General features: G+C 57.0%; 1 protein-coding gene across 2 annotated transcripts in view; it reads left to right on the forward strand.

The window, feature by feature from the left end:
* The first annotated feature begins 8,219 nt into the window (after positions 1 to 8,219).
* The window catches only part of DENND6B (DENN domain containing 6B), a 30,275-nt gene continuing 22,017 nt past the window's right edge, over positions 8,220 to 16,477 (forward strand). For both annotated transcript variants that reach the window (XR_011140874.1, XM_068941752.1), the window contains exon 1: positions 8,220 to 8,385. Coding sequence is in view for 1 of the 2 variants with exons in the window: in XM_068941752.1 (XP_068797853.1) it covers positions 8,248 to 8,385 (138 nt within the window). In the remaining variant the exon portion in view is untranslated. The remainder of the gene's footprint in view (positions 8,386 to 16,477) is intronic.

Here is a 16,477-nt window from a genome sequence, read left to right on the forward strand (position 1 = left end):
GTCACAGCCCCCGGGGACGGGGACAGGGCTTGGTGGGACATGTCACAGCCCTGGGGATGGTAGGACAGGTCACAGCCCCCGGGGATGGGGACAGGGCTTGGTGGGACATGTCACAGCCCTGGGGATGGTAGGACAGGGCTTGGTGGGACATGTCACAGCCCTGGGGATGGTGGGACAGGGCACAGCCCCGGGGACGGGGACAGGGCTTGGTGGGACATCTCACAGCCCTGGGGATGGTGGGACAGGGCACAGCCCTGGGGATGGGGACAGGGCTTGGTGGGACATGTCACAGCCCTGGGGATGGTAGGACAGGGCACAGCCCCCGGGGACGGGGACAGGGCTTGGTGGGACATGTCACAGCCCTGGGGATGGTAGGACAGGGCACAGCCCCCGCGACGGAGACAGGGCTTGGTGGGAAATGTCACAGCCCTGGGGATGGTGGGACAGGGCACAGCCCCGGGACGGGGACAGGGCTTGGTGGGACATGTCACAGCCCTGGGGATGGCGGGACAGGTCACAGCCCCGGGGAGGGGGACAGGGCTTGGTGGGACATGTCACAGCCCTGGGGATGGCGGGACAGGTCACAGCCCCCGGGGACGGGGACAGGGCTTGGTGGGACATGTCACAGCCCTGGGGATGGTGGGACAGGGCACAGCCCCGGGGAGGGGGACAGGGCTTGGTGGGACATGTCACAGCCCTGGGGATGGTGGGACAGGGCACAGCCCCGGGGACGGGGACAGGGCTTGGTGGGACATGTCACAGCCCTGGGGATGGTGGGACAGGTCACAGCCCCCGGGGACGGGGACAGGGCTTGGTGGGACATGTCACAGCCCTGGGGATGGTAGGACAGGTCACAGCCCCCGGGGATGGGGACAGGGCTTGGTGGGACATCTCACAGCCCTGGGGATGGTAGGACAGGGCTTGGTGGGACATGTCACAGCCCTGGGGATGGTGGGACAGGGCACAGCCCCGGGGACGGGGACAGGGCTTGGTGGGACATGTCACAGCCCTGGGGATGGTGGGACAGGTCACAGTCCCCGGGGAGGGGGACAGGGCTTGGTGGGACATGTCACAGCCCTGGGGATGGTGGGACAGGGCACAGCCCCGGGGACGGGGACAGGGCTTGGTGGGACATGTCACAGCCCTGGGGATGGTAGGACAGGGCACAGCCCCCGGGGACGGGGACAGGGCTTGGTGGGACATGTCACAGCCCTGGGGATGGTGGGACAGGGCACAGCCCCGGGGACAGGGACAGGGCTTGGTGGGACATGTCACAGCCCTGGGGATGGTGGGACAGGTCACAGCCCCCGGGGACGGGGACAGGGCTTGGTGGGACATGTCACAGCCCTGGGGATGGTGGGACAGGGCACAGCCCCCGGGGAGGGGGACAGGGCTTGGTGGGACATGTCACAGCCCTGGGGATGGTGGGACAGGGCACAGCCCCGGGGACAGGGACAGGGCTTGGTGGGACATGTCACAGCCCTGGGGATGGTAGGGCAGGTCACAGCCCCCGGGACGGGGACAGGGCTTGGTGGGACATGTCACAGCCCTGGGGATGGTAGGACAGGGCACAGCCCCGGGGAGGGGGACAGGGCTTGGTGGGACATGTCACAGCCCTGGGGATGGTAGGACAGGTCACAGCCCCCGGGACGGGGACAGGGCTTGGTGGGACATGTCACAGCCCTGGGGATGGTAGGACAGGGCTTGGTGGGACATGTCACAGCCCTGGGGACGGCGGGACAGGTCACAGCCCCGGGGACGGGGACAGGACTTGGTGGGACATGTCACAGCCCTGGGGACGGCGGGACAGGTCACAGCCCCCGGGGACGGGGACAGGGCTTGGTGGGACATGTCACAGCCCTGGGGATGGTAGGGCAGGTCACAGCCCCCGGGACAGGGACAGGGCTTGGTGGGACATGTCACAGCTCTGGGGACAGTCGGACAGGACATGGCCTTGGGGACAGCGCTCAGCGGTGGGGACAGGAACAGTGGGATGGCTCATGGCCCCCGGGACAGCATTCAGCCATGGGGACAGGGCCCAGTGGGATGTGTCACAGCCTTGGAACCTGGTGGGACACGTCATGGCCTCAGGGACAGCTCGGCGATGGGGGTCAGGACCCTGGAAGAGGCGAGCTGTGGCCTTTGGGATGGCGTTTTGTGAGGGGTAGGCAGGCCCCGGGGATGGTCCGTAGCCTTTGGTGGGGTGTTTAGTGAACGGGATGGTTCCCAGCTGAGAAGGGGGCAACCCAACCGGGGTGGGACAGGCTGTGGTCTCTGGGATAGCGTTCAATGGAAGGGGCAGTGAGAGCAGCAGCTGTCAGAGGGGGAGCAGCCCTCGCGGCTCCGTGGCCGCTGCGATGCTGCCGGACCCTTGAAAGCTGTGCACAGTGGAGCAAGCGGGGCGGCTGTCTACAATAATGTCGTAATTTGGACAGATTGACTGGGGAAGGAGGGAATTACAAGAGAACCAGCTAAATGCCTAGGGACAGTGGGAGGGATGGAAAAAAAAGTGAAGAAAGAAAAAGGAATCAAAAAAATCACAACAGTACCAGAGAGAAATACATCTCCTAGCTGTGCTTCCTTCGGGGATTAAGTAGGTTTCATTATTGCCTTGCCTAGATTTTTCTTAGTATGTTAATAAACTGTTTTCTAAGTGTCAGTATTTTGTCAGTCAGAACTGAATACATTCTTTTTTTAATTCCAGTGCAGACTCTTGCCATTAGATTTGCCACTATGTCCCATCTTCTTTGTAAGTTTTATTTAGGCCTCGACTCTGCAAATATTAATACACATGCCTGAAATTTAGCATATGCCTGGCTACCTCAGAACTCATGGACAGACCTACGGTAGAAAAGCCTGCTGATACAGCTATGGTAGCAAACATGCCCAGCTGGATAGAAGTGATAATGGGGAACTGTGGGGTTCACCGACAAGGCTTGTAAAATAAAGTTCTATACGTGCTGGGTTTACACTAGAGGGCTTCCCCTACAGGAATAGCATAAAAAATCCCACCCCTAACTGAGAAGTAAGGGCTTGAAAGCAAGGGCTCCAAGATAGTTTCAAGTATAGTAATTAACATTTTGAGCATTAACAAGGAAAAAACAATGGTTAGTACAGTTTAAGAAGTTTCATTTCTCTGTTTTGCCTATTGGAGAGTAATAAACTTGTAAAGCATTTTTTGTGGCATAGTGTGGCTTCCGGGGACACAAGAACGAGTATCAAAGCAAATTCTCAAGAATCATCCGGCCATGCCCACAGCGTATTCATTTGCCATTCCCCTATTTAGAGCAGGAGGGCCAGGGTTATCGACCCCACTCTGGCTGTTTTCTAGGGTATCAGTCTTGGAACAGCTTCTTTCTTTTTGCCTCTACATCTAGGGAATGCAGTAAAACACAGCTTAATTAAGTGAGCAGTGAGAATGGAGCCAGGCTGATAGATTCACCCCTCACAAGCCATAATGTGTGCAGGTACAAGAACAGTGAGAGTTACTTAACTAAGTAAAATGACCCATGGGTCTGAGACCTAAGGACAGCTATATTCTACTGCAAACAGACTGTTGATTTCTTCTGTGGCTACCCATGCTGACGTGCAGATGCTGAATGCAGTTACGACCTCGTTTCTGTTCAAATAGATAAGAGAATCAACATGCTTCACATCTTTTGCTGTTTTTAAAATCGATACTGGAATATACGGAATGAAAAATATCATGCTATTTTCCTTTTATCAGTGTTTTAGCTTTCCTAGGCAGGAAGAAGCTGATCATTTAGTGTCCTTGCTTCAACAGTTTCAGCATTTCCAGGGCATTTGTTTGTTGAGATTCATGCTGTCCATGTTTAGTTCAACGCATACTTAAGAATGTGTATCTTGAATTATCTTCTGATTATTTAGTTTCCAGCACAGCAAAAAAAATTCAGAAAAGGAGTGCCTCTGTCACAGTTTTATAGTAAAACTAAGTATTTTTATAATTTTGTACTAAACTAGTTCAGTGATTTCACCAAGTTACAAAAGCATAAATTTGCTTTTAAATCCTAAAGTCTGCAAACAAGAAAAAGAAACAGCCTTGCTGCTTAGATAGTGTTTTATATCATCCTGGTTTCACATGAAACGAACAGATAGAAGGCGCAAGGTACAGCAATGCCAGGTCCCGTTAAATTAACAACAACTCAAGCATTGGGATGCAGCCACTATTCTGGCTAGCGAAAGATCAAGAAGCCCAATCTGTACGCCACTGTGCTATGTCAAAAAGTCTTGTAGAATACTAGCTCAGCTGCAACCTCTTTGAGACAGCAAAGTTGTCCTCATGCCAATTTGTATGTCATTAGCATATTGTTGACGCTAACTTAATAACGACTACAGATAATTTCTAAGCAATCCAAATTGTGTAAGCACATAACATACAAAAATTATTCTAGCAGGGGGCCAAATAGGTGTTCTAAGGGTAAGCCATGGCTTCAAACCCTCTCTGACATTGCATCCAACCCTGGGGGCTAGCCCCTGCTTTTATCAGACTTGCAACCCCAAGCGCTAGCGTGCATAAGTGCATTTTTGTCGCTATGCTAACTTTCAGTCTTGGGACTACAAGTCGGGTGAGCACTACCTCGCTTTTGTCTAAGCACTGAACATATATTCTGCATCTGTACAAAATCAACCAAAACTATGTTGTTAACATATACCTCTGAACTTGAAAAGCTGTCCTTGCTTGACTCAAATAACTGATTTACACATCAAGCCGTCAGGATGTAACCAACTGTTTTGTTGTGTGACTTGCTATACTACTAGATAGCAAGAGGTTGTTTGTGGGTTTATTTTAAGCATTGAATCTTGTTCTAAGGAATTTTTGTTTCTGAATATGAAATTTAATAGAAAAATTAAAAACCAGAAATATTTATTGTCAGAAATCCAGAGATCACTGCAATGTAGGCTTTAGGGGAATATGGATACTTATGTCTTCAGACCCACAGCGCAGTGAATCTTACAGGCTTCAGATCCTCAGCACAGTCCTCCAGGACTAGGGGAATGAGTCTGAGCCTTACTGAGGATTCACACCTAGAATGGGATTAGGCACGCATCTTGCTAGCAGGCTGCACAACCAGAAATAGGATGTCGATGATCAAGAATGCTGGACTCTATTCCTGGCTTAGAAATGAAGTGTGATCTAGTAGTTAGAACAGACATTATAGCAGGATAGCCAAGTTACCGATTTGACATTAATTGTGAGAAACACCGAGGGGAGCAAGGGATAAGTCTTAGTTCTGTTCTATTAGAGTCGTAAGTTCTTTTCCTAAATATAATTTGTATGCTAGGCTTTGTAAACACAGAGAATTATATTTGGCTGCCTTTTGGGGCAAGCTACAAGATCTCGTTCAAACAACAAAGCTCTGAAGTGCACAGAATATAAACAGCAATCACTGGAAGTAAAAATGGTGAGCTAACATTTCTTGGCTCAGAGGATATTGCACGTTCCTCTAGTCTACTGGATATTTATGTTTCTTCTCTAGTCTGGGGAATATTATCCTGACTGGCAGTGCAAGAGAAAAGGCAGACAAATGGAAGCAGAATGCAAAATATCCTGCAAAAGCTGGTAGGCCGGTGCTCTGGAGAGCTCTGATGCAAAAGATAATTATAGATGAAAGTGCAGCAACCACTGTGGTTAAGGTTGCGAAATGTTCTATTTACTCAGGTTGCTTAGGAGCCGTGCAAAAACTACATGCTGGCCCTGTGCAGTACAACATCTCCAGCGAGGCCAGAGCTTTGGAGAGGATCAGATCTGCAGCGTTCTCAAGTTCTGCAGTGCCCAAATATGGTCCAGGAGCATATGGGCACTTACAAGGCTAGAAACTATGGACCTGTGATTAGTTGTTTTTTGGTAGAAACTGAAAGCTTAGAAGGCCCAGCCCTCTAAGGTTGAACAGTTTAAAATTTTCTCTTTGAGAAAAGGCTGCCTTGCAGCTTTCTCTGCAGAATTTCTGAGGATCATGGGACTAGTTCTAGTTTACCCTCTCCCTTGCAAGAGGGCTATAGAGCCAGATACCTATCTACCACTGTTTAAAATCTTCAGGTTGTTTCTGTTTCAAGACAAGCTGAGGAAATTAATTGTAAAAGCTCTATGTTTAGACAACATTGAACTGAAAATATTCTGAGGCATGTCCTCAGCTTGTATAAATTTTTAAGAAATTGAAAGTACAGATCAAACACCAGGCCTTGCCTCAGATATCCTGTGTGTGCTATGACACAGCAGTTACACGTGTGGTTGTAAATTGTTTTCCAAACAGTAACATAATGCAATAGAATAATATCATGGTTAGGCTAATGATGTGGTAGGACCATCACCTACTGTGCTAACCAGCTTCATCCCCTAGTCTTTTTTTTTTTTTGTGCACTTTGATTATCTTGATGTGTTATTTCTATATGCTTAAGCTATATAATCGTCTTGTCCGGTTTGTCTTGCACCTCGCTAAACGTGACTATGGGCCATTATTAGGGTGCGCAGGTGCTACAAAGAATTAATTTTAATGTTAAATGTTGAGTCATATGGATTATTTATTATAGGCTCCCAGCATACTATATGTAAAGAATTAGTGCTATGATATGCTATATTACTTGTTTGGTATTAATATTATGTCCAGTCATATAGCTGTCATAATTCACATGCATTACAGAGAACAAGCTCTTTAGTCTTCATACTGTTAAGGACTTTCTTGTTCAGCCTATTTCATTACCACAGTCTTATGAAATGATGGAGAGGTCAGTCTCTACAGAAGTCCATATGAGCCACGTCTACTTAGGTCCCACCTAAGATCCTAATAAATTGTTCTTCCTTGCTAAACATGTAGGCTAAGCTATCAAAGAAAACAAGTGAAAAAGCAAAGCTTATGTCATTGTGCGTTTCTGTTTCTTGCTAGAAAAGGGGCATGATGAAAATATAAAAAAGATAACCTGAATAAAAAATATTTTTGGCCTGATACCCTTTGTCCCATAATAAAAATCACCTTTAATCTTACTACCAAAGGGATTCACAGCTGATTTCATTGCAGCCACATGTACGTTATTACTGGCTTGCAAAGCAGCAAAAAATGTACTGTGAATAAAAAGCGTAATGAAAGTAAAGGTAACATCCAAGAAATATAAAAAACAATAGCTGAAAGACTTAGATTAATATTGGAAGGCACACCTTTAATTCAAATAGGAATCTATAATAGGCACAAAGCCAGCACAGATCCAAGATCTCTAGCTCTCTTTTCTTAGAGGCAACTTCCAAGAGATATTTACAGAACAGGCAAGTACAGGAGTCTAAAGCCAGAAAGTACCGCTATATTGGACACCTAGCCTCTCAGCAATATAGAAGAATGTGTGTCCTTTCCTTTGGTACTCTCTCTGTGCATCAAACAGTTCTAGTCAACAGGTCAGAGTTAAACAACACAAAGTCATGTTTTAGTGCAACAGAGAAGCTTTACTGCCAAGCTCACATGGATCGCAGTAGGCCTGAGCGGCCCGCTGGAGCGGGCAAAGAGGGCACCAGCCTTTCGGCCAGGTATGTTGGCGGAGGAGCGTCTGGGGGAGGCAGGGGCGGCAGGCGGGGTGCTCGGAGCGGACCCCGGCAGGGTGGCCCACGTCGGTCGGTGTCGGCGCCGCCGCCGCCGGCCCTTCTCCTGCTTAGGCCTTCCCTCAGAGCGGGGACTTACCGGACCCGGCCTGGGAGCGTTCGCACAGCTAAACTAGCAGAACAGCCACCTGGCCAAAAAAAAAAAAAAAAAAAAAGCAAAGAGTTTTTAGCTAACCCTCAGGAAACCTGCCACGAAAGCGGCAGGTGTTACTGCGGTGCGCGCAGCTCCCCGACGGCACTGCGCTCCCACACCGAGCCCTGAACAAACGAGTAAACGTCAAGCAGCTTTACATCTCACAAAACCACCGCCTCAGGGGGCTACGCTGAGCCCATGCGGTGGACAAGTGTACCCTTCCTGCCCCTACGGCGGGGGGCGGCCGGGCCGGGCCGAGCCGAGCCGGGCCGAGCCGAGCCGGGCCGAGCCGAGCCGGGCCGGGCCGGGCCGCCCGTCTCCATGGCCACGGCCCGCCATGACACCGCCGTCCTGCGCGGGGGCGGGGCGCGGCCGCTCTGCGCGGCCGGGGCCGTCTCGGTGGTGAGGGCGGCGGGCGCGGGTCCGCCGGGCCGCCGGGGGGCGCGGCGGGGGCGGTGGGAGGGGCGGGGCCGGGCCGGGCCGGGCCGGGCCGGGGGGAGCGGGCGCTGCCATGGACGCGCTGTGCCGGGCCGAGCCCCGGCCCCGCCGGCCCGCCGCCGCCTCGCCGCTGCCCTGGGCCCGCTTCTCCGCCTGGCTCGACTGTGTCTGCGTGGTCACCTTCGACCTGGAGCTGGGCCAGGCCATGGAGGTGCGGGGAGGGGGAGAGGGGCAGGGGGTGAGGGGAGCGGGCAGGGCCGGGGGAGGGAGAGGGGAGCGGGGGGTGGTGAAGGGGAGAGGGGCAGGAGGAGGGCAGGGGGTGAGGGGAGTGGGGGGATCAGGGGGGCAGGGGGTGAGGAGAGTGGGGGGATCAGGGGGGCAGGGGGTGAGGGGAGTGGGGGATCAGGGGGGCAGGGGGTGAGGAGAGTGGGGGGATCAGGGGGGCAGGGGGTGAGGGGAGTGGGGGATCAGGGGGGCAGGGGGTGAGGAGAGTGGGGGGATCAGGGGGGCAGGGGGTGAGGGGAGTGGGGGGATCAGGGGGGCAGGGGGTGAGGGGAGCAGGGGGTGGGGAAGGGGAGAGGGGCAGGGGGTGAGGGGAGTGGGGGGATCAGGGGGGCAGGGGGTGAGGAGAGTGGGGGGATCAGGGGGGCAGGGGGTGAGGGGAGTGGGGGGATCAGGGGGGCAGGGGGTGAGGGGAGTGGGGGGATCATGGGGGCAGGGGGTGAGGGGAGTGGGGGATCAGGGGGGCAGGGGGTGAGGGGAGTGGGGGGATCATGGGGGCAGGGGGTGAGGAGAGTGGGGGGATCGGGGGGCAGGGGGTGAGGGGAGTGGGGGATCAGGGGGGCAGGGGGTGAGGGGAGTGGGGGGATCAGGGGGACAGGGGGTGAGGGGAGCAGGGGGTGGGGAAGGGGAGAGGGGCAGGGGGTGAGGGGAGTGGGGGGATCAGGGGGGCAGGGGGTGAGGGGAGCAGGGGGTGGGGAAGGGGAGAGGGGCAGGGGGTGAGGGGAGTGGGGGGATCAGGGGGGCAGGGGGTGAGGGGAGCAGGGGGTGGGGAAGGGGAGAGGGGCAGGGGGTGAGGGGAGTGGGGGATCAGGGGGGCAGGGGGTGAGGGGAGTGGGGGATCAGGGGGGCAGGGGGTGAGGGGAGTGGGGGGATCAGGGGGCAGGGGGTGAGGAGAGTGGGGGGATCAGGGGGGCAGGGGTGAGGAGAGTGGGGGGATCAGGGGGGCAGGGGGTGAGGGGAGTGGGGGGATCATGGGGGCAGGGGGTGAGGGGAGTGGGGGATCAGGGGGGCAGGGGGTGAGGGGAGTGGGGGGATCATGGGGGCAGGGGGTGAGGAGAGTGGGGGGATCGGGGGGCAGGGGGTGAGGGGAGTGGGGGATCAGGGGGGCAGGGGGTGAGGGGAGTGGGGGGATCAGGGGGACAGGGGGTGAGGGGAGCAGGGGGTGGGGAAGGGGAGAGGGGCAGGGGGTGAGGGGAGTGGGGGGATCAGGGGGGCAGGGGGTGAGGGGAGCAGGGGGTGGGGAAGGGGAGAGGGGCAGGGGGTGAGGGGAGTGGGGGGATCAGGGGGGCAGGGGGTGAGGGGAGCAGGGGGTGGGGAAGGGGAGAGGGGCAGGGGGTGAGGGGAGTGGGGGATCAGGGGGGCAGGGGGTGAGGGGAGTGGGGGATCAGGGGGGCAGGGGGTGAGGGGAGTGGGGGGATCAGGGGGGCAGGGGGTGAGGGGAGTGGGGGGTGGGGAAGGGGAGAGGGGCAGGGGGAGGGCAGGGGGTGAGGGGAGTGGGGGGATCATGGGGGCAGGGGGTGAGGGGAGTGGGGGGATCAGGGGGGCAGGGGGTGAAGGGAGTGGGGGGATCATGGGGGCAGGGAGTGGGGGGATCAGGGGGGCAGGGGGTGAGGAGAGTGGGGGGATCAGGGGGGCAGGGGGTGAGGGGAGCAGGGGGTGGGGAAGGGGAGAGGGGCAGGGGGAGGGCAGGGGGTGAGGGGAGTGGGGGATCAGGGGGGCAGGGGGTGAGGAGAGTGGGGGGATCAGGGGGGCAGGGGGTGAGGGGAGCAGGGGGTGGGGAAGGGGAGAGGGGCAGGGGGAGGGCAGGGGGTGAGAGGAGTGGGGGGATCAGGGGGGCAGGGGGTGAGGGGAGTGGGGGGATCAGGGGGGCAGGGGGTGAGGAGAGTGGGGGGATCAGGGGGGCAGGGGGTGAGGGGAGTGGGGGGATCAGGGGGGCAGGGGGTGAGGGGAGCAGGGGGTGGGGAAGGGGAGAGGGGCAGGGGGAGGGCAGGGGGTGAGGGGAGTGGGGGATCAGGGGGGCAGGGGGTGAGGAGAGTGGGGGGATCAGGGGGGCAGGGGGTGAGGGGAGCAGGGGGTGGGGAAGGGGAGAGGGGCAGGGGGAGGGCAGGGGGTGAGAGGAGTGGGGGATCAGGGGGGCAGGGGGTGAGGAGAGTGGGGGGATCGGGGGGCAGGGGGTGAGGGGAGCAGGGGGTGGGGAAGGGGAGAGGGGCAGGGGGAGGGCAGGGGGTGAGAGGAGTGGGGGGATCAGGGGGGCAGGGGGTGAGGGGAGTGGGGGGATCAGGGGGGCAGGGGGTGAGGAGAGTGGGGGGATCAGGGGGGCAGGGAGTGAGGGGAGTGGGGGATCAGGGGGGCAGGGGGTGAGGAGAGTGGGGGGATCAGGGGGGCAGGGGGTGAGGGGAGTGGGGGGATCAGGGGGGCAGGGGGTGAGGGGAGCAGGGGGTGGGGAAGGGGAGAGGGGCAGGGGGTGAGGGGAGTGGGGGATCAGGGGGGCAGGGGGTGAGGAGAGTGGGGGGATCAGGGGGGCAGGGGGTGAGGGGAGCAGGGGGTGGGGAAGGGGAGAGGGGCAGGGGGTGAGGGGAGTGGGGGGATCAGGGGGGCAGGGGGTGAGGGGAGCAGGGGGTGGGGAAGGGGAGAGGGGCAGGGGGTGAGGGGAGTGGGGGGATCAGGGGGGCAGGGGGTGAGGGGAGCAGGGGGTGGGGAAGGGGAGAGGGGCAGGGGGTGAGGGGAGTGGGGGGATCAGGGGGGCAGGGGGTGAGGGGAGTGGGGGGATCAGGGGGGCAGGGGGTGAGGAGAGTGGGGGGATCAGGGGGGCAGGGGGTGAGGGGAGTGGGGGGATCAGGGGGGCAGGGGGTGAGGGGAGCAGGGGGTGGGGAAGGGGAGAGGGGCAGGGGGAGGGCAGGGGGTGAGGGGAGTGGGGGATCAGGGGGGCAGGGGGTGAGGAGAGTGGGGGGATCGGGGGGCAGGGGGTGAGGGGAGCAGGGGGTGGGGAAGGGGAGAGGGGCAGGGGGAGGGCAGGGGGTGAGAGGAGTGGGGGGATCAGGGGGGCAGGGGGTGAGGGGAGTGGGGGGATCAGGGGGGCAGGGGGTGAGGAGAGTGGGGGGATCAGGGGGGCAGGGAGTGAGGGGAGTGGGGGATCAGGGGGGCAGGGGGTGAGGAGAGTGGGGGGATCAGGGGGGCAGGGGGTGAGGGGAGTGGGGGGATCAGGGGGGCAGGGGGTGAGGGGAGCAGGGGGTGGGGAAGGGGAGAGGGGCAGGGGGTGAGGGGAGTGGGGGATCAGGGGGGCAGGGGGTGAGGGGAGTGGGGGGATCAGGGGGGCAGGGGGTGAGGGGAGCAGGGGGTGGGGAAGGGGAGAGGGGCAGGGGGTGAGAGGAGTGGGGGGATCAGGGGGGCAGGGGGTGAGGGGAGCAGGGGGTGGGGAAGGGGAGAGGGGCAGGGGGTGAGGGGAGTGGGGGGATCAGGGGGGCAGGGGGTGAGGGGAGCAGGGGGTGGGGAAGGGGAGAGGGGCAGGGGGTGAGGGGAGTGGGGGGATCAGGGGGGCAGGGGGTGAGGGGAGCAGGGGGTGGGGAAGGGGAGAGGGGCAGGGGGTGAGGGGAGTGGGGGGATCAGGGGGGCAGGGGGTGAGGGGAGTGGGGGGATCAGGGGGGCAGGGGGTGAGGAGAGTGGGGGGATCAGGGGGGCAGGGGGTGAGGGGAGTGGGGGGATCAGGGGGGCAGGGGGTGAGGGGAGCAGGGGGTGGGGAAGGGGAGAGGGGCAGGGGGAGGGCAGGGGGTGAGGGGAGTGGGGGATCAGGGGGGCAGGGGGTGAGGAGAGTGGGGGGATCGGGGGGCAGGGGGTGAGGGGAGCAGGGGGTGGGGAAGGGGAGAGGGGCAGGGGGAGGGCAGGGGGTGAGAGGAGTGGGGGGATCAGGGGGGCAGGGGGTGAGGGGAGTGGGGGGATCAGGGGGGCAGGGGGTGAGGAGAGTGGGGGGATCAGGGGGGCAGGGAGTGAGGGGAGTGGGGGATCAGGGGGGCAGGGGGTGAGGAGAGTGGGGGGATCAGGGGGGCAGGGGGTGAGGGGAGTGGGGGGATCAGGGGGGCAGGGGGTGAGGGGAGCAGGGGGTGGGGAAGGGGAGAGGGGCAGGGGGTGAGGGGAGTGGGGGATCAGGGGGGCAGGGGGTGAGGGGAGTGGGGGGATCAGGGGGGCAGGGGGTGAGGGGAGCAGGGGGTGGGGAAGGGGAGAGGGGCAGGGGGTGAGAGGAGTGGGGGGATCAGGGGGGCAGGGGGTGAGGGGAGCAGGGGGTGGGGAAGGGGAGAGGGGCAGGGGGTGAGGGGAGTGGGGGGATCAGGGGGGCAGGGGGTGAGGGGAGCAGGGGGTGGGGAAGGGGAGAGGGGCAGGGGGTGAGGGGAGTGGGGGGATCAGGGGGGCAGGGGGTGAGGGGAGCAGGGGGTGGGGAAGGGGAGAGGGGCAGGGGGTGAGGGGAGTGGGGGAAGCGGGCAGGGGGCCTGGGCAGGCCGGGGAAGGGGGGGTGACAGCAGGGAGGGGGAGATATGGGGCAGGCAAGGACAGGCCTTGGGGGGAGCAGACAGGGCCGGGGGGGTTGTGGGGAGTGGGGGGAGCAGGCAGGGGTGGGGGAGAGGGGCGGTGTGTGGGGAGAGGGAATAGGTGGGGAGGCAGGCAAGGGGGACGGTCGGGGATGGCAGGCAGGGCCGGGGAGGAATGGGGGTGTGAGGGGGGAAGATGGGGGGCAGCCATGGGGGGGCAGGCAGAGCTGGGTGTACGGGGGGCAAAAGGAGCAGGCAGCGGTGGGGACAAGGTGTAGGGGAGAGCAGGCAGGCAAGGGGGGTGGTGGGTGTACGTGTTCGAGAGGACCTAGGGGGGCACCCCCGGCTGGGGCCGGGGGTGATGGGGGTAGAGTGGGGAGAGGGTGGTTGAGTGGGGCAGGCAGAGGACTAGAGAGCTGTGCAAAGGAGGAGCAGGCTGTGGAGGAAGGCAGTGCAGAAGGGTGGTGGGAAACAGTCCAGGGAGGTGGGGGGCTAGGGACTGGGGGGGTGAATCTAGCACAGAAACAGTAGATCTAAAGCGTGGGGGTCAGCAGGCACTAAGGGGGGCTGAGGTGGATGTCTCAGTGCGGCGATGGAGAAGGAGGCGGGATTTGGGTTGGCAAAGGAAGTGGGAGCAGCTGTGAGCTGAGGGGGAGAGAAAGGGGGATGTGTTGGGGTCCGACGGGGTGCTGAGGCTGCCTGAGGACCCACAGTCTAGAAGGCATCTGAGAAGGTCTGATATGCCTACGGGTGTCCCTGGGGCTTAGCCAGGGAAGTGGAGGAGATTACATGAGAGAGAATTGCCTTGCACGGCTGGACAGGATGAACTGGGAGTGAAAGGGCTGGAATAGTTTTTCCCTTTCCCTGGAAGAATGTGGAGTTCATGTTTGAAGGAGGATTTGAATGGAGTTAGATATCTAAGGCGTGTGATGTGACTGAAGGCAAGAGCTTTTTGGTGTTCTCCTAAGAAAACAGAGCATAAGGTGACCAGATGTTTGACTTGATTGTGCTGAACCTTATCTCCAGTTCCCTAATATTTGTTGTGTAATTGTGGGTATTACTCCTCCCTTTGCCTTTGGAGGTTGACACTGTTTTTCTGAGGGTTGAGAGTTTCTATATTTTTAAATCATGGTGAAGCTTCTATAGGGAAGGGAAAGTGTTAGGGATCAAGTTATCCTGTTGCTGCTTTGTCTTTTTAAAAAATTTGAATTTGTTTCTTTCTATTAAGCCTGAAAATAAAAATGTTACTACTGACTTTAGTTTAATGTGCTCTACACTCTTCCCTGTAAAGCCAGGCCTAAGATACTCTGGAAAGGAGATGAATATTGTGATAGTAACTAGCCTTTAGAATTTGATGTCTCGTAGACGGTTTTTAATACCTAGCCACAAAGGTGCTTTCTTACCCGTTTTGTTACCTGCTTAGCATTGTCAGGAGGGGACTTTATGACTGAGGTATGCAGCAATATGGTTTGTTAGTCCTTGAAAGTGTAGTTTTCTTCTTTTCTTCTATTTCTCCCTTTTCCTTTGCCTACATACGCATTGATGGGAAAATATTTCTCTTGTGGTACAAATGACCAAGAAGAGTGAGAACATCTCAGCATCTGGGCCAAGTGATGACTCGGTCACTTTTTTCATTGAGTAGTCCATTGTTGGGTCCTGTTTCTGAGCTGAGGGTTTGGGCAAGGAACGTGAGTCTGTGTTGGGTAAGATTCCCAGAAAGGAAGTCGTGCTGAGGAAGAAGAGCTGTGTGATAAAGATCCCATGTTAGATTCTTGATGGAGTTGGGAAAATACAGAAGCTCAGGCTGTCAGTATCTTACAGGGAAATTTAAAGTAAAATTATTTCAAAATTTTGAAAAAGTGTAAATGTCACTATTGTCAGAAGTCATTAATCTTTCTACTTATTTCCTGTTTCCATCTGTTGTCTCAGTTGTTTTCAGCTGGGTCCACTTCCTGTGGCTGGTCTCCAAGCAGGGTGATTTATGCAGCTGCAAAGAGGCAGTTTTATGATTATGGCTCTTGATTGCAAATTTCTGAGTTAAAAAATGTTTCTCTGGCATCCAGCACTGTGGGATTTCAGTCCCAACTGAGTTTGCATGGGAAGTTTGCTATAGACGTTACCAGCTCACAGTGTAGCTGACAGAGACTGGGCCTTGACAGAGCTCTCCGTTCAGCGGACGTATGTACGTCCTTCTAAAGAGGTGTTTATACACAGAGGCTGTTTGTGCATCCAAGTACTACATGGAGCGACAGGCTACAAATACTTGGAGTGACTTGGAGTAACTTGTGTGCTTACTGCAAAGTGAGTCAGAAGGAAAGAAAACCTTCCTTTTTGGAAGTTGCACCATACTTCTGCATCATCTCTGTAAATCTGTGTGTGAACATGCCCTCGTTCCAAGTGAGGCCTGTTGTCCAAACTTAGGATGTCCTCTACATTTCTGCGTTAGGAATAGGCCTATCTCACTCAGGAGTTCTGTGCTGTGACCTGTAGTGTCTACGAGCTGCACCTGTGTATTGACCAGAATTAAAACGCGCTTCCTTCTGTGGCGATGAGGAAGGTGATGGTGACTGTTTCCTGCCAAAAATTGCTAATTAGACAAGTTGGAGGCTTGTTAATGCATGCCTTTGCTTTTCTTCTCCTTGACCTGTCAGAATCTAAGTGGGCATGGACCTTGTTCCCCCTCCCTGAAATTTTCAGTGTTTCTCCCCCCTGTATAAAATATGAGGATTGTTCTTTTCAGTACTCTGTGGGCATGCTGCTACCCTGGATATGTTGGCTCTTACATATTGTATTGGGATTTACTAACTGTGTTTATTGGAGTGTAATCCTATTTAACAGTTCTGCAAAAAAACCTTTAGAAATTCATAAAATGAATTTGCTGGAAACCTAACCGGGAGAACCCAAAGCTGGACTGAAGCAAACTGTATTTTGTCATCTTTTTCTGAAGATGATATACTTTTCCCTGAGTATAGGATTCTTCACGGATAAAACCTCTCTTTCCTTCCCTTGCTGCCCAAATCTAAGTGGAAGCCACTTTGTTGAAGCATGCTTAGTGTGCGTTGTCTACGCCTCAACAACACTGAGGAGAAAGGCAAAACCATGCATCCCTGGAATTGGGGTAGGCTCTGTGGATATACTTCTGGAGCCAAGAGCTTAGTTTCGGGTTTGCTCAGGTTTGCAAATATTGCTTGACTCACTCTGCACAGTGATCTCTCAGCGGAGATACCCAATCAGCCTAAAATTTGCGGAGTTCTTTGGCAGGCCGGGCAGCTATTTGGATACGCAGTAGAAAAGAAGTTACAAATGAAAACGTAAGTTACCCAGAAATTGGGTACGGTTACTGTTTCTGACTGGTCAACTAACTTACATTTCTTCCAGTGATCAGTTAAGAGACCACAGAAACAGGGAGAAGAAATATTTTGGAGGCACGGCTCTCACGTTAACCGGGCGCATCCTGCGGGAGCAGGCCTTCGCAGCGGCACTTTGCCATTTGACTCTCCA

This window comes from Struthio camelus, chromosome 1 (genome assembly GCF_040807025.1).
Source record: "Struthio camelus isolate bStrCam1 chromosome 1, bStrCam1.hap1, whole genome shotgun sequence".
In the NCBI taxonomy this organism is placed as follows: Eukaryota; Metazoa; Chordata; class Aves; order Struthioniformes; family Struthionidae; genus Struthio; species Struthio camelus.